Below are 22,593 nucleotides of genomic sequence, written 5' to 3'. Positions count from 1 at the left end.
AGGAGAGATTTTAGGAAATGTTATGGGAGAAGTTGTATATGTCTCAGGAGACACAGTTCATAACTGCAAAGCACAATGGTAGGGGCAATGTCACCCCCTCATTCTCTAAAGCACAAGGGGCAGCATCTCACAAGTGTTGCTTCGTCAGTTTCATTGCTTGTTGTGCAGCGTGTTTCTTCCATAAAAACCGGAGGCTAAACTTCCTACTCAGTACAACTGTGTACCTACATGACAGAGCAAAACAGGCACACTCTTCTCTGCTACACTTCGTTACATGTGCTGGAGAACTTTCTTTAACCTGAACTGCTAGGGCTTTTATTTAAACTGCTTGAGACTTTCATGGACTGCCTATCCTTTAAGTAGGAGTTGATTTCAGGATAGTTTGCCTTCATCTGCTCTTTGCTCTGGAACTGGCTAGGTCCCAAACAAAGCACAAAAATGCCAAGGCCAGAGTCCCTCACAGATTTTGGTGCAGCCTAACTTCTGGTTTTGATGTTGTCATGCAGTCCCTCATGACACAGTGACAAATGCCAAGCAGCACTAAATACCTCACATAAAATGAATCATATTCTACAAATGCTAGACTTGAACATGTCAGAAATGGTGAAAATAAAAGCAAACAACTTCCCAGAAACCTCACTGTTCACAGACACCACTCAGAAATGACCACTTTTCAGCAAGTGGTACTGTAATCACTGCCAGCCAGGCCAGGGGAAATATAGTTCCAATAACTGAACATGTTTAGAACCCAAAGAGGAAATGAACAGTTCAGCTTTTGCTTCCTCTGGAGACAGGGCCAGTATGCAGTGTATGTATACCAGTACATACCATTACGCAGAACACTGAAGCACAACTATAGACTGTACACAGAAATGGGATGATGTCTTTTCACATAGCACAAAACGAGTCCACCACACTAATTTTTCATGACAGCATTTCTGAAAAAGGCCATACCCATCCTTAAATTGTTTTGGACCCTATTTGGTATTATCATGCAAAATATCCTCACAAAATCATGCTCTGGAATGACAGCTTCCATTGTCAAAACATATGGAAATCAGAAAGCAGTTTGTGGCAGATATGATGTTTATTCACTATGAGCTAGTTTTTGGTCTAACTATGTCATTTCAATCAAAGTAAGCACTGAATGTATTTGACATCTAAGGAGGTCTTCAGGCCACCATCACATTTAAGCTGCTTCTGTCAAGTAGGAACTCTGTAACTTCAAATGAGTAACTCGTATTTAACAAGTAATGATGCTATTTACTGGAGACCTGTGATCCCAGAATCCATGCGTCTAGCATAGACTGTGATCCCTTAGCAGACCATAAAGACAACTTATTACAATAATGAGCTCATTAAGCATGTAGCTCTTTAGTCCTGCAAGTTGTTGCAATAAGCAGCTGTTCCAGAGAGTGAAAAATTATCAACTCAGAAAGCACATCTATGATTAAGCTAGACCCAGGGAGAAAGTATGTGAGCAACACCCCTATTATTGTTGAGTATACCTTTGACTACAGTATCCGAGCAAAGCATCAGTGGTAGTGTAGTGACATGCTTCCCCACGCAGTAAGCTAGACACCCCTAGAACTTAAATGTCAAAAAATTTATTATGAAAGCTTCCATAGCAGCAAATATTTCAATAAAAACTATTGCATTATTAAACCAGAAGCATGGCTTAAAGGCCTGTTGAAGTCTGTCTGCTTTAAGAATTGCTGTATCTGCCCTGGTAATCAGTCTCTAAAAGTCCACAAATTACTGAAGTTTGCTTCTCTTCATATTTTGCAGACAGTGTCAACAGTTTCTAGTCACAATACTCTATTTAACCCTGTGAACTTTTGGGCCACTTCCCCTAACTTTCTCTGCCTTCTGAAACTGCTCCACTTGACCAGGAAACTTGCAATACTTGTTTCAGTTCCATAGTATGTTATCTTCCACACAGCTGCAGTCTACTGAAGCTCACTGGTGAGGTGAGCTATTCTTTTCCTTTCTCCTCTGTAAGAGCCCACAGCATGCCAGTCTGAGTGACTGTAATCCAGTCCCTTGACCAGGCTAATCCAAGGAATCAGCAGCTCGTTGCACACTTTAGTGAACACCACGTTGAGAATGCAACAAAGGTTTCAGCCTCCCCATTATGTCAGGTCATGGTCACTCAGGTAAGGCAATAGTTGGCACCCACTCATTGATCTTCCGGCTTTCTTCGCAGAAGGAGTTCAGCTTCTCTAGAGCTGGGTCTTTCCAGGCATCTTCATTTGGGTTCTGCCAGAAAAGCATTGCACACCATGAGTGCATGAAGTCACAGTATTATTTCACAGAAGCATTAGCCTAGAAAGCAAAGCATTTTCAGGCATAGAGAGCAGGGAGCTGAGCTGTCACCATAGTGGGTAGAAGAAAAACCCTTGTTACAGAAGCACTGCCCACTCATGGAGCTCCATCCCTCCCAGTCCCAGCCACGCACCATGATGAGGATGCAGTGCAGGTCTCTGGGCTCGCCAGACTCCTCGCTGGATCCCACGGCAGCAGCCAGCTTGGGTAGGTCACTCACACGCACGATGTCGATGTCGTTCTCGCAGCAGAAGGCCTGGATGAGGGTGAAGTGGATCTGCAGGGCGATGTCCCCCTCGTCCTCCTCATCGGCCGCCAACACGCAGAACGCCACGTTATCTGGGTCTCTGCGGGTGGCGAGAGCCATTAGGCCCCGGCAGGTCTGACTTGCCCCTCACCCCACTCCCGCTGCCTTCCCCCCTACTCACACGTTCATAAGCTTGGCCGACTCGTAGACGCCGGCGGTGAGGCAGCCGCGGCGCTGCGCCGATACCAGCAGCTCGTGGAGGGCCTCGCCGGCGCCCTGCATCCTGCAAGCAGGAGAGAGCGATCCGATCAGCACGGCACCAGCGCCCGGACAACGGCCACACCACCTCCCAGCCACCCGCCGCCGGCACCTACCAGTCTTCGCCCGCAGGCGCCAGCTCCTGTTCTTGCGTTTCTTCCAGAGTCATAGCAGCGTACCGTAAAGCAACGTTATCACCGACCGCCCCCAGCTCTTCCCGACACCTCAATCCCCCCACTCTACCACAGCTCTCCCGACGCCTGCTCTATTTAAGGCCGTGGAGCTGCGGCGCTGGCAGCTGGCGGCGGCCGGTGCACCTCCATTGGCCGGCGGGAAGCGGGGGGAGGGTCCTTTGTCATGCTAATCGACGCGCGCCGGGCGCTGCGGGGCGGGAGGCGGGGGGGTGGGCGGCTCGTGCCGGCAGGCCACGTGGTGGTGGAGGGAGGGGGCGACGGCGGGCGGAGGGGCGGGGAAACGGGCGCGGGGTGGGAGTGTGCCGAGAGGGGTCCCATAAGGGCTGCATGGCGTGGAGCTGCTGCCTTGGGGATGGCGGGGTATTAGAGACAGACAGTTCCGTCTTGGAAGGAGTGGCGAGGCTGCGCAGGGAGGTGGGGGACTCACCATCCCTGGCGGTGTTCACTAATCGTGTGACTGGCATTGAGGGACGTGGGTTAGTGCACGTGGTGGGGGTGGGTTGGCGGTCGGACTTGGTGATCTCAGAGGTCTTTTCCAACCATTATGACTATATGAATGCTCAAAGGCATTCTCAGCTTGAAAGCCAGCACTATGACCTGCTGCACTCCCTAAAATGGACTGACTTGAGCTGCTGCTATAGTGACCAGTGGGCATCACCTTAATCTATTTATCTGGGTACATAAGTCGATCCGAAAATAATGCCTCCTGTTTATTTCCATAGAAACCACAACAAAGAGTGCCGTAGCACCATTTGGTGGAGCAAATTCTCAGCTTCAAAACACATCTTTTCAATAGTCACCACTCTGTATACATAGCTCTGCATTTTAACCAGCAGTGAACAAAAGCCTGCATCTCATGTTCAGAAACATCCACACCAGTGGACAGAGAAGGTTTGGATGCTCCATCCTTGAAGGTGTCCCAGGCCAAGCTGGCTGGGGCCCCGGGCAGCCTGATCAGACAACCTGCCCATGGGATTGGAACTGGATGGCTTATGTGGTCCCTTCCAGCTCAAACCATTCTATGATTTTATGATAGATGACCCACCTGTCACTGTCACCACTGCTGAAACACACCATCTGTTGTCTTACTGTGCCCATATCCACTGTTCAGTCTCTGTAAATGTTCAGCAAGCATCTATGAATGTCAGAGGGTACCATTTTTTCTGCTTGGAGGAATTCAGTGATACAGCTTTGCTTCATGCACACTTTCATGTCAGGCACTATTCTGTCAGACTGCCTCTCTTCTGTCACATAGCAACAAAATACAGTGGAATGTTGGTGGGAAGGTTCAACCTCTGCTGCCATACCTTCCACTTCTGATTTCATGGGCTGACATAGTAAAATAGGAGGCATTACTTTTAGAGCAGCTCAAGTGTGCAGCCACAAACCTTTTACATGCAAACTCCCATTTCTGCCCACCAGCCCAGTACACTGCAGCCACAATCTCTAACAGACTCAGTGCCACAGATACAGTTCTGCAGGACCTGTTCTGTGTGTCTGTTGCAGAACTGACGGCACCAGGTCCTGGGTAGCTCTGCTGCTGACTGCTTCAGGCCATCCTGTATGAGGGTGGTGGGTCCACCACACAGCAGCACCACTACTCAGGCACGAAGAAGCACATTTTGCCATTAAATTGGCCTGCCACTGCAGTAGCATGCCCACTTCCCAGCACGGAGGGCAACCCTACAGCCTTGCGTTACCTGCCAGTCAGCACACGGCCGAGCACCGCTCAGCCCGGGGTGGTGTCGTATCCATAGAAAGACCCTGACCTCTGCTGGACATCGGAAATATTAGGGCTGCAACAAACGGCCGGGCCCACACCTGGACGCCGTGCCTGTTCTCATGCCACGAGTGCTTTTCGTGAAAGCCTAGAGAAAAAAAAAAAAAAAAAATATTTTCTGCTTGAAGAAAGCCCTTAAAACAGCTCCCGAACCTTGTAAGTCAGGAGCAGAGTAACGGGGAAAGAGGTATCTATTCAGTTACAACAATGGCAAAGAGTGCAGCAAGAAAAAGCTGCACTGCAGCAAGAAAAAGACAGAACTGCATATAGGTCGCACTCCTGAATACCTGGTAACAAACTGCTCTTCCCCTGTTCAGCCTTGCTGTCCTCGCCCTGCAAGCCTTTTTCTCCAGGTACTGCATTTCACAAACCAGAAAACCAAATTTCCCTGTCAATCCGCGGGCCTTGGGAGCCAAGCAGACGGCTCCCTCTGCTGACACTGTGCTCGGTGGCATTTCAGCTTCCAAAACAAAACAGACGCGGTTTGCAGGCATTCAGCTTAATGAGAAAGGAGTGGAGTAAGGCTTTTGTAGCATCTTCTTTTCTAAAAAATAGCAATAAAACTTCATGTTACAAGTCTTGGCTGAAAACGCTGCTGTGAAAATAGAAGTATCATTCAACTAAGTTAAGTGTTCTGTTAAAAAATGGAGCATTTCTACAAATATAGCTGAAGTGCTGTAGGATGGGCACCACTCCATTGGCTGCACAGACCCAATTATTATAGGCTGTACTGCAGCTCAGTACAGAGCCCTCAATTTGGATGTCTTTTCAGTCTTTGGGCTAAAAAGAAAAAAGGACAAAAGTGGCCTTTGCATTAATTTTGGTTGTTGGCATTTTTTTCTATAGACAATGGCATGCTGCATCAAGTGTCTGCTTGTAGTCAGGAGAGTTTTTTTGCTGGTGTTGCTGAGTTCACACCACAAGTGTGAACCTGTATTTCTCTTACATATGCTATTCTTGAAATAAAGCAAGAAACCAGAAATGCTGTTTTAATGACATTGAAGCATCTTTCTAATAATAGATGAAAGTTTCTTCCTTGTTCTATGAAAAGAACCTTGCTTTAGAGGTTTTATGGAATATGGCTAGTTTTAGTTGTCTATTTCCTCTTATATAGGTGGGATGTTGAAGAAGCTAATTCTGAAAATGCAGACTTGGATCAGCAAGAACCCTCTGTGAAGAAGTGCTGAGCTCAGCAGAGGCCAAGCGAAGGAGAGAAATGCTGTGCCTAGCAGTATGCTGGGGCCTCTCTGCACATCCTGCCGAGGTTTGCTGCAGACAGGGAGCTGCCCCTACCTTCTGGCACAAACAGACATTGCTGCTCACTACACCATGCTGTCTAGGGTCAGGGCACACTGGCTGTCCTTGGAACTGGCTCTGAAAGGCTCCTTCACTTACTTCCCACTCCAAAGCAGGGGTTATTCTCCCCTTCAGGTTTACCTTCATTAACAGGTTCAAGCACTTTTTCACCTTCACAAATGGTTTCTTTATGTGTTGCTCACATTCTTATACTGCACTTATCTGACCATGGGATGCTTCAATCAAAGATAGTCACATACACTGTCTGAAACAGCATCGCATATTTGAGTTGTGTATTCTAAACAAGACCATACATCTCATTCCTATTTCTGACCATCGGAAGTCACTAATGGAACTACAGACAGAAAAGGCTTTCCTTTTCATCTTTATCTTCAAATCTCAGTACTACGCTGAGAACTGACTATAGTGTGCTTCTTCAAAGCGACAAAAATGCAAAAACTCAGTCTTGTATTACACATTCTGTATTCAGACAGTGGTGAGTATGCAAAGTTTATATGTCTGGGGAAGGCTGCCCTCCTGTGCCAAAGTCTCTGTAATCAACACCCACGGGGAGCAGGAAGGCATGGAGTAGCTACGGGGATGGCTGAAAGCATGGGGGGACAGGCTGCTGCAGCTCTACTACCAGCAGGAGCTTCTTTGAACCACTGCTAGGCATGACATCTTCTTTTTTTTTAGCCTGTCTTTCTGTGCCTTCTTTCTTCCCAATCACAGTTTTCTCAGGCCAAATTTTGCAGGACCCTCTCCTGGGATTACCGTGTGTCTGTAGGTCTAACAACTGAAACCTTATTGTGCATTCACAGCAGCTCTGGCTGGTTGCTGTGTGACTGGAAATCTGAGACACATTCACAGCTCATGTGCACCACGGTTGTATAACATCCAGCTCAGAAAACCTACATTTTAAAGCCGAATTGGACAGATAGTGCATGTATGTTCATGCATGCTTGCCTGCCAGAAAGTGACAGGTTTACTATCCCTGAACACATACCTTCGTCCAGAAATGCCTAGAAACCTTGCTCTGAGGGTGGCTTCAGACAGATACTTATGTAATAAGTGATACTAAAAATAGCACTTACTAATAATCTAAGCCAGAAGACAGAGCATCAAAAATCCCTCTGGTCTCCACCACTAAGTCTCAAGCAAGCCTCAGTTGCAAATAAACTCAGGAATTTCTTGTGGTATAGCTGTTTTCCGTCTGCACTTCCCCTAGCTCCTTAACATATTTCTTCTGCTCTTAATTTGCTGCATGGGGCCCCTCTCTTTCAGCAGTGCAAAGCTACTGAACAACACAGCATTGCTGGCTCCCCATTAGGGACTGCCATTAGAGACCACGGAGATGACATCAGCTTTCACACTATCAATTGCTCCATGCAATGCCAAAAGGAATTTCTGAACAGCTGAATGTAACTTGAACAGTACCATATTAAATAATCTGATTTTTATTGTGTTTTATGCTGAACTTTCTTAAGGATGACAATGAAAGCCAAAAACAATTGCTGAAGGAGTTCTCTGAGCAGCTGTCTGTATGATACAATAAAGAGAGAATAGGCTTTCTTCAGCTCAGATGCTGACATTTATTTCATTGCTAATTCAACGGCATGAAATGTGTTCCACGCAGAAGGCAGATGTGTAACCCCTACATCCACTATGCAGTTTTAGGTCTCAGCCTGTAACTGTCTAATGAAACTTCCATAGTGAAATTCTATTGTGCCTGACTGGGCAAAACAGTCGTCTCCTTCATTAGTTCCTTTGTGTCCTCTGTCATGGGTGCAGCAGACAGACAAACCGAGAAGGAAAGCTTGAATGATGAACTCAGATCTTAGGTGTGTCACTCTGATTTCTCCTGTATCTTCCAGCCTTCAAAAAATACAGTGAATCTGTCATATATGTAAACAAATTAGACAAGTGTCTGATGGGGAAGGGCTTAATTGATGCTTCCTCTCACAAACAGAAATGTCAGAAAAGCAAAAATCTTTACTGATCACAAGTACTCACCAAGATCACAAGTACTCACTGCAGCTCTGGCTTTTCTCTGATTAGGAGCCTTAACAAAGCAGAAAATTTGCTTCATCCCATCTTTGCAACTGTAACACAGGAATTAGCTTAAATCTAGAAAGTGATTAGGTTTTCTTCTCTTTCCCCTTCAACTCACCCAAAACAAGTCTTTTTTTTTTTTTTTTTTCCTCTAAAGAGCTGCTGCACAATGGCCAGAGTGAGAAGTGCACCCCGAATATCCTCCCCCTAAAATTGCACTCTTTGATGGATAGGTTTACAAAAAAGAATAGTGACAATTAATAAATGTGCCTATGTATAACCCAACATTAGGTGCAGTATAATGCTAAATGGGATAGCAGCAATTGATTTTGACATTACTAGACTAGGACTGTTGCTCTTGGCTATCACTGTTTACTAGTGAAGAGCTCAGTAAATCTTGGCATGCACTGGGATAGTTTTAATGAATTTCACTGAAACGTTTGTATGCCAGCTGGCCAAGTTTTCATTGCTGATCTGTTGCTTTTTTCATTTTAGCCTTTTCTTGTTCCTATCGGTTTCTTGTCATTTTCTCCTGTGGCTCTATTGTCCCATCACTCCATGTGGAGCTTTGGACCAAACATAAAAATAATGAAATTCCGTCCAAATGAGGTGTTTGGCAGCTGCAGGGAGCCACAGACAGATGTAGCAGGGAGGCTGCCCAGGGAGGTGGCGGAGTCACCTACCTTGGAGATGTTCAAGGAACATTTGAATTCTATGCTGAGGCACATTGTTGAGTAAGCAGGAGGAGGTAGCCTTCCTGTTAAGCATGTGTTCTGATCTCTATTTCCAGAAAATGCAGGTACCTGAAATCTCTCTAACTGTACATCGTTTGTGAATGACCTTAAATATGGCAGAGGGGCAGCACAGTAACACTGGTAAATGATCTTACTAATGATTAAAAATCCAACACTGACAGCATGAGCTCCACCAGTCCTGAACAATGTCCAGTTTGTGACACACTCTGAGGCTCATGTACAGTGTTTGTAATAAACAGCTTAAAGTGAAGGATGTGTTGACCAGAATATGCTGGAGTTTCTGGATCTGCTCAAGCCCAAGATATTTTGGACTTTGGTGGAGAGTGAAACTGTCCACTGTATACTTATATTGACAAAGAAAGAGAGAGAGAGAGAGAGGATATAGACTACCCTTTCCTGCATAGCATGTATTTTCAACAGGAGACATTCCCAGGCAGCTTGGTACAGGTACAATGCACAGGAGGCTGTGGAGCATGGCTATTCACGTGGACTTGGCTTCAAAGGGCAGATGTGGCTTAGCTACAGGAAAGCAGCACAAAAGATCTGATATTGTTCTAAACACTAATGCAGACAAAAGAACATTTTTGGGACCATCTCCAGTAAAATGTGAGTGTGCAGACAGGGAGGCTGCAGGATTAGTAATTTTTTCATCTTATATCCAGCGTATCTCTGTCCTTGAAGTCTTTTTGTAGCTGTTTACCCAAAGCCATAACTCAAATCTTTAGCTGGGAAGGCAATGGTACTTCAAACTCCTGGATAAGTTTACTGAGCACTGACTCTTCTCGTCATGACTCCATGGTGGATAATTCATTTTAGTTTGGTATCTCATTTCCCACCGTACAGCTTTGGTGCTGTAATTTGTCTAACAATGACAAGGGAGGCAGTGATTAGCAAGGTTTTCTGTGCCTCCAAAATTTCTGAGAACAAGATAAGGACACTAAAGTGGGCTTTCCTTAATTATTTTGAACACTGATTTCATCCTCTATATTTAGGGGAAGAAATGATAGCATAAACAGACTGATCTAATCTCTTGTTTAGCAATTTACTGGACGAACATTAAAAGAAATGAAGAACAACCTGCTGCTGGAAAACATGTTTATGAGAGAAAAAAAAATACACCCTATTATTTAGGGTGGCTTTCTCATACCAGTTACTTAAAGCAAAATAGTTCAGATTTTTTTTTTTTTTTTTTTCAGGAGTTCAGGAGGTTTTTGTTTGTTTGTTTGTTTGTTTTTTCAGGTTCAGGAGGCTCCTGGAATCCAATGAGAATAAATTTATGGTTCTAGTAATGGACAAACCAATGAGAGGTGAAGCATTGTTGGATCTGCTGCTCACCAATGTGGAAGAGATAATTAAAGGCGTTAAGGTAGGAGGCAGCCTGGGCTGTAATGACCAATCCCTGGTCGAGTTCATGATCTCAAGTTATGCGGGCCTGGCAAAGTGTGGGATCAGGACCCTGAACTTTGGAAGAGTGAACTTCAGCAGTTCAAGGAATTGTTGGCCAAGATTCCCTGGGATGCTGTCCTTAGAGACAAAGATGTTGAGGAGAGCTGGCTACTCTTCAAGGATGCCTTCTGAGAGCACAAGAGCTCTCCATCCCTCTGAATAAGAAAGCGGGCAGAGGAGGTAGGAAACCGGCATGGCTCAGCAAGGACCTGCTGGGCATGCTGAGGGCAAAGAAAGCTCTGCAAACAAGGGTTTGTCACCTGGGAAGAACACAGGGATGCAGTTCGGACTTGCAGAAGTGGGATCAGGAAAGCCAAGGTGCAGGTGGAACTGAACTTGGTGAGTGATGTGAAAAGCAATAGGAATACATTCTACAGGTACACTGGCCAGAAGAGACAGGTCAAAACAAGTGTACCTCCTTTGGTAAATGTAAAAGGAGAACTGGCTTCAACGGACGAAGAGAAGGCTGAGGTACTGAATGAGTTCTTTGCCTTGGTCTTCACTGGCAGCCAGGATTCTAATATTTCTCACGTCCCTGAGCCCTGCATCCCTAAACCTCTAGGTGGGACCAGGGCGGTAAATCCCCCTCCACTGTAAGGGCAGAGCAAGTTCCAAGACCACCTCATGAGACTGAATGTGTACAAGTCTATGGGGCTGGATGCTGTGCATCCCAGGGCTCTGAAGGAGCTGGCTGAGGTGGTTGCTGAGCCACTCTCCATCATATTTGAAAAGTAGTGCTTGTCAGGTGAGGTCCCAGATGACTGGAGAAAGGGTCACATCACTCCCATTTACAAGAAAGGGAGCAAGGAAGACCCCGGGAACTACAGGCTGGTGAGTCTCACCTCTGTGCTTGGGAAGACCATGGAGCAGATCCTGCTGGACGACATACTTGATCACATGAGGAATGAGCGTATGATCTGAGACAGCCAGCGCAGCTTCACCAGGGGAAGGCCATGCTTAACCAATACGGTGGCCTTCTGTGATGGAGTGACAGCATTGGTGGAGAAAGGGAAGGAGACCGATGTCATTTACCTGGATTTGAGCAAGGCCTTTGACACGGTCCCCCACCACATTCTTATCTCCAAATTGTAGGGATGTAGATTTGATGTGCAGATCACTCGAAGGATAAAAGTTGAAAGGCCGCAGACAGAAGGTTCTATGTCCAGGTGGAGACTGATAACGAGCAGCATCCCCCAGGGGTCTGTCTTGGGACTGGTGCCTTTATCAATGACGTCACCAATGGAATTGAATGCACTCTCAGTAAGTTTGCTGACAACACCAAGCTGAGTGGTGTGGCTGACACAGTGGGAAGGGATGCCATTCAGAGGGCCCTCGACAGGCTGAAAAGGTGGGCCTGGGTGAACTTATTGAGGTTCAACATAGAAAAGTGCAAGGTTTTGCACTTGGGCTGGAGGAATCCAAGGCATTTATACAGGCTGGAAGGCGTGGTTCTTGAGAGTAGCTCTGCAGAGAAGGTCCTAGGGGTCCTGATGAATGAAAAACTGAACATGAGCCAGCAGTGTGCTCTTGCAGCTTGAAAAGCAAATGGTATCCTGGGCTCCATCAGAAGAGGGGTGGCCAGCAGGGACAGGGAGGTGATTGTCCCTCTCTACTCTGCTCTTGTGAGGCCCCATCTGGAGAACTGTGTACAAGCTTGGAGCCCCCAGTACAAGAAAGACAGAGAGATGTTGGAGAGGGTCCAGAGGAGAGCCACAAAGATGATCAGGGGGCTGGAGCACCTCCCCTATGAAGACAGGCTGATGGAGCTGGGTTTGTTCAGCCTGCAGAAAAGAAGGCTGTGGGGTGACCTCATTGCAGCCTTTCAGTACCTAAAGGGAGCCTACAGACAGGAGGGAAATCAACTCTTTGAAAGTGTAGATAACAGCAGGATGAGGGGAAATGGTTATAAGCTGAGGGAGGAAAGATTTAGGTTGGATGTTCAGGGGGAAGTTCTTTACAGAGAGAGAGTGGTGAGGTGCTGGAACAAGCTGCCCAGAGAGCTTGTGGATGCCCTGTCCCTGGAGGTGTTCAAGACCAGGTTGGATGGGGCCCCAGGCAGCCTGGTCTAGTATTAAATGTGGAGATGGTGGCCCTGCCTGTGGTAGGGGAGTTGTAGATTCATGATCCTTGAGGTCCCTTCAAACCCGGGCCAGTCTGTGACTCTGTGATTCACGGGCCCCACACTTCTTCCAAAATTCTTCACTCATGGTCCTAGCCGAACGTGTCAAAATTGAAGAATGGTACAATATTTTTATAAACATAATCCCCCCTGACTCCAATCTGTGTGGATACACCAGGAGGAAAACACACATCTCTTTTACAAGCTGTGGTGACTGTGCTCTCATGCAGTGTTCAGGATACATGGGTTTGGGGCTGTGGCCCACTCAAGACTGGTTATCCTGGGGCATTGGTACCAATATTTAAATAACAATAATGAGACTGAATTTGTAACAGAGATTTTCTATCTCTGCATAACAATTGCAAAGTGTGGTGATCAAAACAGGAAAGCAGCTGCAAGAATTTCCCCTGAAAAAAAAAAATCATTGAAAGAGAGAAGTCCAGAAATTGTATGTTTAGCTTGATATGTGCTGGCAAACCAGGGGATGGTGTCAGCCAACTAACCTTCTGTTATGACTTGTGATTATACAATTTGATCTTCTCAGTTCTGCAGAAGAGGATTTGTCTGATGACCTGGAGTCAGAGGCGTGTAGGTCTGTCCAAGATAATATGTAACCCTGGGCAGAATGGTGAATCTGACCAAGCCTTGTCTGGTTCCACATCTGTAAAACAGGATTAACAGAGTGGCTGAATCTCTGCAAGTTTTCTGTCATGTTCAATACCTTCAGTCTTCTGATTCATACTATCAAAGGGAAGCATTTCTTTAATTAAAGCTTTCTGACTCTCACAGCTTGAAAGAATATATATCAGCAAATACATTTCAACTTTTTAAAGTTACACTTAACTTACCTAACTACACTTACTTAACACTTAACTTACTTAACTTATACTTAACTACACTTAACTTTGTTAAGATTGATATTAAAAAACAAAATAGCAACAGTAAGCAACCTCACATTCCCTAAACAAATTAAACAACTTTTTTTTTTTTTTTTTGTGGACCTGATTCCTGGTATATCTATTGTTTAAATCACTTGAGTTTGAAGAGTTTGCAATAACAGTATATATCTCAAAATTTCTTGGCTCTATCTAGTTGGTTTGTCAGGGGTGGTCTCCTACAATAAAACCAGATATTCCGCTGGATGCTGATGCCCTGCTTTTGACTGATGTTTTCAGGTGTGGTGATAATACGAATCATATTCATGAAGAAGAAAGTTAAAGCAAGAGAGTCAATTAGGATTCTTTTTCTTTCTTTTTATATTTTATTTTTATGTAGTAGCAAGGTTATAATGTGATGTTGGCTGTCTAGCTTAGAGGGCTTTTACTAAGTCCAGCTCACATAAAAAGAAGCAGTCATTCCTTGAAATCTAGTTTTCCTGTGAAAAATTGAAAAAGTATGTCCTAAAACTGTCTCTATGTAATGATGTTATGATCTCACATTAAAAATAATTCACTTTTCAGGAAGACATGAGATTGGGGTATTTTTGTTTGTATGTTAGAAGAAATGTTTCTTTAGAAACAAGAAGGGCTTCTTGTTTTTTACTCTGTTACACTGTTGGTAATGGAAAAAGGACTTAAACCTTGAGACCAGTTCTGAATCTCCACACATTAAATCTAGACAAGGTCATTGCATAGAAACAGAAACAGTGACTTTTCTTGTGTCTTTTCACAGAACCACTTTCCCTTCTCCAGGCTGAGCAGTTCCAGCTCTCTCAGCCTTTAGTCAAGTTTCAGCAAAATGAATGTGCTTTCTGGCAGGAATAACAGCATTTGTCAAATCTTTCCAGCAGAAGGGACCACTAAACACCGGAGCCTGAATGTGTTACATTGGCTGCATGCCCTCACATTTGTCTTCAAATAACTATATTATCAACTTCACTTTTGTGGAGACAGGACAAGGGGAGACGGACATAAGCTGCAGCATAGGAAGTTCTGCACAAATGTGCGCAAGAACTTCTTTACGGTGAGGGTGACGGAGCACTGGAACAGGCTGCCCAGGGAGGTGGTGGAGTCTCCTTCTCTGGAGATGTTCAAGACCTGCCTGGATGCCTACCTGTGCTACCTGCCGTAGGGAACCTGCTTTGGCAGGGGGGTTGGACTCGATGATCTCTAGAGGTCCCTTTGGTTTTCAAAAACTTTTTGATTTATTTGATTTATTAGTTTCAATTCCAATTACCATGTATTTCTGTTATTATAATTAGTAAATTAATTTTCCTCCTTAGATTGTTGTCACTGTTTGCTTGTTCTTTTTTTTTCCTTTCCTTTTTTGTTCCCTTTCCTCCTTTCCACTTTCCTTTTTGGCCAGGTGGGCCTATCTCTCTGTCATGGACTAGATCTAGAGATAACTGTGACACATGTCCTGGTGATACATCCTCACAGCAGGGCTGTGCTGCCAGAACAGCAGGATCACATTTCTGGTTTTTGACATGTAGTATCTGGGCAATAATTAAAAGCCTGCAGGGATTACTGTGTCTGTTAATCAATAACTCCAAGACAGAGACTGCTCACGAGGTGTCAGCCATGGATTATGCTCTTGCAGAGCTTCTAAGCTCAGCTTCTTCTCTGGTCTTTGAAAACCTTTGGAAATCCACCTGTGAGCATCCATACAGTCTGACCAGATGGGTCAATATGTCTCTTGTTACTGTAAGAGTGAGCACTACTTCACCAAGTACACTCGAGTAGTTTTCAGTACTCCTTTTGTCATCCCTTTAGGAAATTAAATGGGAATTGATCCTTACTGATGTAACAGCTGTGCTCAGAAGGGTGGGATCTTAGCCTAGCAACAATATTTTAGAGTAACAGGAGGAAACAGTGAAGAAAATTCTGCATTTCGCCTATAATGCCCTTGGCCTTCAGGGAGAGCAATGCCTGTACTGACACCAATACCACCTACCAATACCACCTTTACAGCTACCTGCAAGTAGTATTACTTCTGAAATGAGAAAGTATACAGGAAGTGTGACTTGGGAGGAAAGAGCAATTTACTGCTATGGCAGTAAATGAGGCATCAAGCAACATCACTCTACACAGTATCCTACTGTCATAACCTAGGTTTAAATGCATCTAGCATTCTAGTACCTGAAATACTGTATGTATTGTAATGAGGAATATTATGTTTTACTATTCAGGATATTCCTGCAACATTTTCTGCTTATAGGTTGTTATGTATATGAAAGCACCTTGAAAGTACCATTGCAAGGGGATCAGCCTAATTCTGTAATACAGATTTGGAGTATGATTTGCACTGTCTTGCCAATTTCCTAACACACTTGTAGCAGACGTAAGAGGTTAATAGCATCTATCTCCAGTCAAATAGTCTCAAATCTCTACAACTTGATGTAATCATTGCATTTCTGCTTGCAAAATGTCTGGGGCATCCTATGTTTTCATTCCTTTGCAAGCCCAAATTCTGGCTACAATTATGCTATAAAAAAAAGCAGAATACATATTTGTAATTTTACACAACAGTTAGATGATTATGATAAACCAGTGAACAACATCTTCAGTGTTTGAAGTGGAAGACAGAGAGAGGCCCATTCTGCACTATGTTATAGTTACCCCCCACAGCCTGCTCGCTCCCCTGGGTCTCTGCTCTACCACTCTGCTCTGACTACAGCTCTCCCTGTACACAGACTCACAGCCTCTTCCAGGGGTCACCATGCTCCCCACCACTCCATGGTGAAACAGAACAAATCTCTTTCTAGTTTCCCCTGCAAATGCACCGCCTGGATGCCTGTGCTCTCAAAGGCATGAACAGCTGGGCAATGTGCCACTAAAATAGTATGTGCAAGACAAAGACTTGTCATGGTTTTATGATTTTTGTTATTGGTATTCCATGTCATAACATCATGTAAAATGTGGGGAATTAAAGAGTTAATACTCCAATTCCATGGATTGACAATTTTCTGATACCTGGTTCTCACTTACCCCAATTACTTTGCATTCAGAGGGGAAGATAAGACCCACAAGTCAAGAGACTCGTGCTCTCTCTCACTGCATGGCAGTGTGTGGGTGTGCTCCCCAGCCATTTCGCCTTCAATTCAAAGCCCTTTAGTTTCAGATACTTTCTCTCTCATTTTATTTGATTTATTAGCCTCAATTCCAATAATATTGTATTATATTGTGTTACCTTGCATTCCAATATGATATTTAGTAAAATCAACTTTCCTCCTCAGATTGTTGCTACTATTCTGTCCCCGGGCCCAGCTCCCACCTCCCATCTTCCTGCCCTCCCCCTTTCCCTTTCCCTTTTAGGGTCAGTGGGCCTGCAGGCCTGCTGCCCCTGTTATGAACACAGATTGATCTAGCTAACTTCGTGTTACATCAGCACTCAGTAAGTCAAGAATGAAGTCTGAGGCATGACTGAAAAAAAAAAAGTTTGATGTGAATATTCATGCTCTGTTTTCTCACTCAGAGTTCACCAGGTGTAAAACAAGGTATTTTAGGCTTTCTTTTTGCAGACTTGATGCCATCCCTTCCCAGCCAAAGCCCAGTCTGTGTGACAAAAGGCAGCCTGGGTCCAGACACCAAGTTGTGGGGTGTGGCCAACACACTGGAGGGACAGAATGTCATCCAGAGAGAGCTAGACAGGCTTGAGCAGTGAGCCCAGGAGAATCTCATGAGGTTCAACAAAGCCAAATGCAACATCTTGTACCCGGGCTGAAGCAATCCCCACTACCAGTACAAGCTGAGGGAGGTGTGGGTGGAGCACAGCCCTGTCAAAGAGGACTTAGGGGTACTGGTGGATGGCAAGCAGGACATAAATCATAATGTGCCCTTGCAACTCAGAAAACTAACTGTATCCTGGGCTGCATCAAACAAAGCATGGCCATCAAGACAAGGGAGGTGATCCTGCCCCTCTGTTCTGCACTGGAGAGGCCTCACCTGGAATATAGCATCCAGATGTGGAGTCTTCACTATAGGAGAGACATGGACCTGTTGGAGCACATCCAGAGCAGGGCCACAAAAATGATGCGAGTTATGGAACACCTCTCCTGAAAGGACAGGCTAAGAGAGCTGAGGTTGTTCAGTCTGGAGAAGGTTCTGGATAGACCTGAGCGTCTTTCCATATCAAAAGGAAAGAGAGGGCAGAGTCATTAGCAGGGTCTGTGGTGATACGACAAGGAAAAGTGATTTCAAACTAGAAGAAGGGAGATTTAGCTTGAATATAAGGAAAAAATCTTTTACAGTGGGTGTGGTGAGGCAGTGGAATGGGTTGCCCAAAGAGGTGGTAAATGTCCTGTCCCTGGAGAGTTTCAAGTCCAGGCTGCATAGGCCCTTAGCAAACTGATCGAGCTGCGGATGTCCCTATTCACTGCAGGGCAGTTGGACTAGACGACCTTTAAAGGTCTCATCCAACTATAAGCATTCTATGAATCTATGATTTACTGAGCATACAACTTGGGCTGGAGCCCACACTGGCAGTGTGCAGGTCCTAGGGAACTCTGCTGGTATATGGCCGGAAAATAACTCAGTTATAATGCTGGAATTTTCACACCATTATTCCATAAAAGAACCTGCAGAAGGTTGTGAGAAATCAAATTAATTCTTGAGTTCAGATGTGCTGCCATGCATAAAGCTTTAGTGCTTTTGTCCTGCATTTTTAGAGCAAAGGGAACAGGATCTAGCAAGAAGACAGGGAACTCTTGATGATCCATGTGACCTTGACAAGGCCCTGTTGGTGCTGCATTGCAGGAGGGATCTGCTTTGCTGTGGTTGCAGGCAGTACTGGGGAGGTGCTGGAGCACTGGGCTGCAGCTGGCTACTGTGCCAGAGCTGTGTCTGTGTCAGGTCCCTGGGGGTGTGCAGCAGGGCCCGGTGCTGACAGACAAATTCCCCAGCCACATGTCTAACCAGTGCTTGCAGCACAGAAGATAGAGGCTGCCCACACACAGGCTGGCTCTCCCTGCCTGGGAGTCTCGAAGCCATTATGGGGAATGCATGAGATGATGTTGGAGTTTATTTTAGGCAACCTGTGGCTGGGAGTCTGGTCCCCAGTGCCACTTCACAGTGTCTCTCAGATTTAAGAGCCTTCATGGAACATTTCAGCTCATCTTCTTGTAATGAGTTTGAATGATTTTGTTAAACTAGAATTGCGGACAATCCAAGGACATATACTAAAACTGAAAATAATTTGCAAGAACTTGACTAAACCACTTTGTAGCAGCTTGGACAGACTGAGATAGGGAAAACATGCTCATGACAAAGAGTCATGACAGAGAGAGCTTCCCAGAAGGCAGGTGTAACCAACCCACCTGGAACCCAAACTCAGTGCTGCTCCTTGAAGTGAGTCTTCATGCCTTCATGGCACAACAAAAGGCAAATACAAAGAAAGCCACTAACAGTCTCAGCCATACTTTGAGGACTAAGAGGCAGGATTGCTCAGCTTTGATTTTTAGTTTTTTTGTTGCTCTTGAATCTACTACAGGAATAACATGAGAATAAGCAAATTACTCTCCTAACCCAATTTATAACATTTTTAGCCAATTCACACCATCTCCCAACTAACATCACATACTAGCAGAGAAATAGTGGTAAAAAAGCATGATATGCAGCCTTACATACAGAGCAGCAGGAGGCAGTGCTAGTTTTCTGCTTCATGTGTGAGAGTGAGCAGTAAGTGCACACAAGTATCACACGTGGTATGCACGCACAGTGCTCTGGCAGAGCATGGCATGGGAAGACCCCACTGACCTGTCCCCCTAGATCTTGAGACTCTCTGCAAAACACTTGCTGTAGACAACAGCTGCCAGCACATAGCTGCTCTTTGCAGTCCCCAGGCACCTAGTTCTTCATTCTTTCAGCTGCAGCCATTCTGAGTAGTGCTGGTTATCACTGCTTTTTAACGGGTGTCATGGAGGCTGAGGCCTTTTGCTCCTTGACAATTAAAACATGCACCAGCCACTCCATTCTCTCTCCATGATGGATGACAAGTTTACAGGCCTTGAGTGCCCCAGTCACCCCATTAGCTTTTTAAAAATATTGGCTTTCTTCCAAATCTTTTCAATTTCTTTACTGTTCCTTTTATATTTTTTTTCCATTGTGTCAGCATTAATGGATAAGTGAGCTCCTCGGACAATTCCTGGAAGGTATCCAATCCCACATTTTCAAATGTTTGAGTTTAATATCTGTACTTAATATCCTCCTTAGTCACTCACTAACAGAATAGAAAGTAATTGTTGTACTGTATATCTCAGTCATCAGTCAAATCCTGATGTTTCTTTTTCAGGAAGCAGCAATTTCATATCCCTGGTCCCTGCATAGTTGTCCTGGGCAACAAGTGACCCGTGCAGTCTGCCACCTGAAGTCCTGCGGCTACAGACTGGCTTGTTTCACCTTTTCCTGCACTTTTTCCTGCACATCCCTCCCTTGCTGCAAGCCTTCTTAGCCAATCTTTGTATGCAACAATAAGAAGAGCTCTGTTTCTGCCATTACCACAAATCTGCAAGCAGAGACCCTCATGGACTATGCTCTGGGGCTGGGATTTCTCCTGGTTACCTTGCTGTCATCCTAGGAGCTGGTTAAGGGATGTGTAGCATTGCACCAACTGCTGCATGTAGAGGGAAATGTGGTCACAGAACCACGGAGTCAAAGGGTGCATGAAAGTTGGCAGGGATCTCTTGGTCCATGTGGGACACTCAAAGCAGGGTGTCAAGGAATGCATCCAGGTGGCTTCTGAAGACCTCCAAGACAGGAACCCTGCAGCCTCTCTGAGCAACGTATGTCAGTACTCTGTCAGCCATACAGCACAGAAGTGCTTCCTGGTGTTCAGAGGGAACCACCTGTGTTCCAGTTTTTGGCTGTTGCTATTTATAGACACTGATAAGATCCCCTGAGCCTACCTCTGCAGCAGTCCCTGCGCCAAAGTATTTGGTGAATACTGATTCCTCCTTGCTGCAGTTGAGCCACTTCCTCAGTCAGCTGGGACAGAACGGCCTGAAGACAGGAAGCATGATTCAGAGTGAAAGACAGCAGCACACCAATACTGTTACCCCTAAATTTGGGTAGTGATCTTCCTTCCTGCATCTCAGCAGCCTCCAAGAGTGAGCCCTGTTCTGTGGCAGCACTGCTTGGTGCAGGGCAAGCCCCACACAGCCAGGCCATGGGGTACAGGTGGCAATGGGTCTTGCCATCAGCCGTCCTGGCTACCTGCCTGCTGAGCAGGCCTGACACATTCCAGTCACGTTCCCACACGGATCAGTGAACAGCAGAGGAAATCACTAATTAATGTTTGTTTTTGTCTCAGTGTTAAGATCCATGAGATCAATGCTTTTACATTCAGGTAATCTATCAGAGAGATTCTAAATAACCACTCTCACCCCCCCTTACCCTTCCTCCCCCCCTAGATACTCACGGATTTTCCAGTAGCATCTGCCTATCATTTTAGGAAATTTACTTGCAGAAGACAGGGAAGTTTTACTGTTAGTTACTCTCATTTTGGGCCTGCTTAGGTCCATTTCCAAAACAGTGTGGCAGAACAGCCTGAAGCCTGGGGCGGTTGAGAGATGGGTGCCATACTGCTTCTGGAGTCACTGTGTCTGCACTGATGCCATTCTGGTGCTCAGCGAGCACTGGAGCACTGCAGTGCTACTTATCCCTACAGTGCCAGGGTGGAGCTAGCAATCATAACCAGCCCTGCAGGCAGAAAGCTGTCAGTGTCCTGGGCAGAAACAGGCCTCCTTGCTCCGAAAACATGGACTGAGGAAACATACACTTTGCTGAATAACACCAGAAATGAAATAACAGGGGAAACAAAAGTTCTCTTCACATGCTTGAGACATTTAGGAAGGACAGAGTACAGATACTTAAGGATAGGTGCAGATAGCTCTGAGGGCAAGTTTTCCCTTTAATACTTTGACGTAAATTCAAAATTATCAGTTCATGCTTAGGAGGAAACTTAGCAGACTACTAAGAATTACACGTCAAACTTTATAACACACATTGGATTTGAACAGTCTGAACAGGACACATCTACCCTCTGTGGCAATGCTGCAGAGCCCTGGACCCCAGCAGAGTTGTGCCGCAGAGTTGTGGGGACATCCTCTGCTGGGTTCTGCTGAGTGCTATGCAAGCACCTGATCCTATGCAGATGAATTTGAGGAGTAAAACCTAGTAGACTGAAAACCTGAGTTCCAGATCTTGTTTCAGAGATTGTTTCCATCTACCGTATAAGGCGTGAAGCAGAAAACCAGGGTGTGAGACATACAGTTTCCTTACTGCAGGCTATGTCCCCCCTCTCTCTTCTTGGATATTAGTGCCAAATATTTGGATATTAATGCCAAATGACTTTTGGTACAGATAACTGCTTTTCATCCCAGTCAAGTCAAGTCAAGTCAAGTCAAGACTGCAGTATCCAAAATCGAGGCAGAGGGGAAAAAACACCTGTAAGAAAACAGAAGTGTCTGAGCTATGTGCATCTGGAGAACAGCAGCAGCCTGCCTATGGATCTGAAGCTGGATTGTGTCCTTCTGTGCTGCACAGACTGTGGGGATACCACAGAGCCCCACAGCACTGTCTGTTAATACGTACTGTGAACCAGCTGGAAGTGGTACTGCAGCCACAGAGGTGAATGTCCTGCATTACAAATAATGCAGGATTAGCTACCTATGATTGCTTCAGAATATGAAATGGATGTTGTCAGGAGGCAAGGAGGAGAGGAGAAATCAGATTTCACAAACATGCCTTGCATTTCATGCAGCAGTGAGTAGATAGTAATGGGACTTGCCATATTTAGTAAGTAAAATGAAAGAGACCTGTTTGGAGAGACTGCACAACAGCCTCTCAAATAATCATGCAGGGCTTCTGGCAGCCAGAACAATGTGTTTCAACTTGCACTTTGGTCTCTCTCACATGGCATGTTGGAATACTTTTGCTTTGACAAGCTTTCCACCTTTGCTGCTTTGGAGCCAAACCAGTGCATGGTGCAAGCAGGTTCAGCTCCTAAGGAGCCAGTGTAGTGATGGATTTGGCATCCAGCACTTGAAATTGTTCTTTTTCTCAGGCCCACTATTGCACAGTCCTGAGGACTTGCTTTTCAGTGATTATAAGATGAAAATCCTCAGAGATTTTTCAGATTGGATCTGAAGTAATTAAGACAATCTTGAAACCACCAACCTGAACTGA

The 22,593-nt window shown here is 45.3% G+C and overlaps 1 protein-coding gene and 1 long non-coding RNA gene across 2 annotated transcripts; both read right to left on the bottom strand.

Moving 5' to 3' along the window:
- Window positions 1-1,591: 1,591 nt before the first annotated feature.
- Window positions 1,592-3,127, bottom strand: GADD45G (growth arrest and DNA damage inducible gamma). The gene is made up of 4 exons (XM_042822960.1): window positions 2,947-3,127; window positions 2,754-2,855; window positions 2,459-2,672; window positions 1,592-2,259 (listed from the first exon to the last, which is right to left on the bottom strand). The coding sequence occupies exons 1-4, from the start codon at window positions 2,997-2,999 to the stop codon at window positions 2,149-2,151; spliced, it is 480 nt and encodes a 159-aa protein (XP_042678894.1). The 5' UTR covers window positions 3,000-3,127; the 3' UTR covers window positions 1,592-2,148.
- Window positions 3,128-7,548: 4,421 nt separating this feature from the next.
- LOC122162641 lies at window positions 7,549-20,397 on the bottom strand. Its single transcript, XR_006169612.1, has 3 exons — window positions 20,313-20,397; window positions 12,976-13,133; window positions 7,549-7,975 (listed from the first exon to the last, which is right to left on the bottom strand). It is a non-coding gene; the product is annotated as an uncharacterized LOC122162641 (long non-coding RNA).
- Window positions 20,398-22,593: the final 2,196 nt, after the last annotated feature.

The sequence above is a fragment of the Centrocercus urophasianus genome, unplaced genomic scaffold (genome assembly GCF_019232065.1).
Source record: "Centrocercus urophasianus isolate 14NV4802_14NV808 unplaced genomic scaffold, USGS_Curo_1.0 seq_21, whole genome shotgun sequence".
In the NCBI taxonomy this organism is placed as follows: domain Eukaryota; kingdom Metazoa; phylum Chordata; class Aves; order Galliformes; family Phasianidae; genus Centrocercus; species Centrocercus urophasianus.
The sequence above is the reverse complement of the archived record's forward strand: the minus strand, read 5'-3'. Positions and strand labels throughout refer to the sequence as shown.

Bases quoted from the DNA above. Each gene is read 5' to 3' on its own strand.
- GADD45G (XM_042822960.1), bottom strand. From the start codon at position 2,999: ATGACTCTGGAAGAAACGCAAGAACAGGAGCTGGCGCCTGCGGGCGAA. The intron at 2,856-2,946 runs GTAGGTGCCGGC...TCCTGCTTGCAG, and splicing joins GCGCCTGCGGGCGAAGACTG to GATGCAGGGCGCCGGCGAGG. The intron at 2,673-2,753 runs GTGAGTAGGGGG...CGCCACCCGCAG, and splicing joins TCGGCCAAGCTTATGAACGT to AGACCCAGATAACGTGGCGT.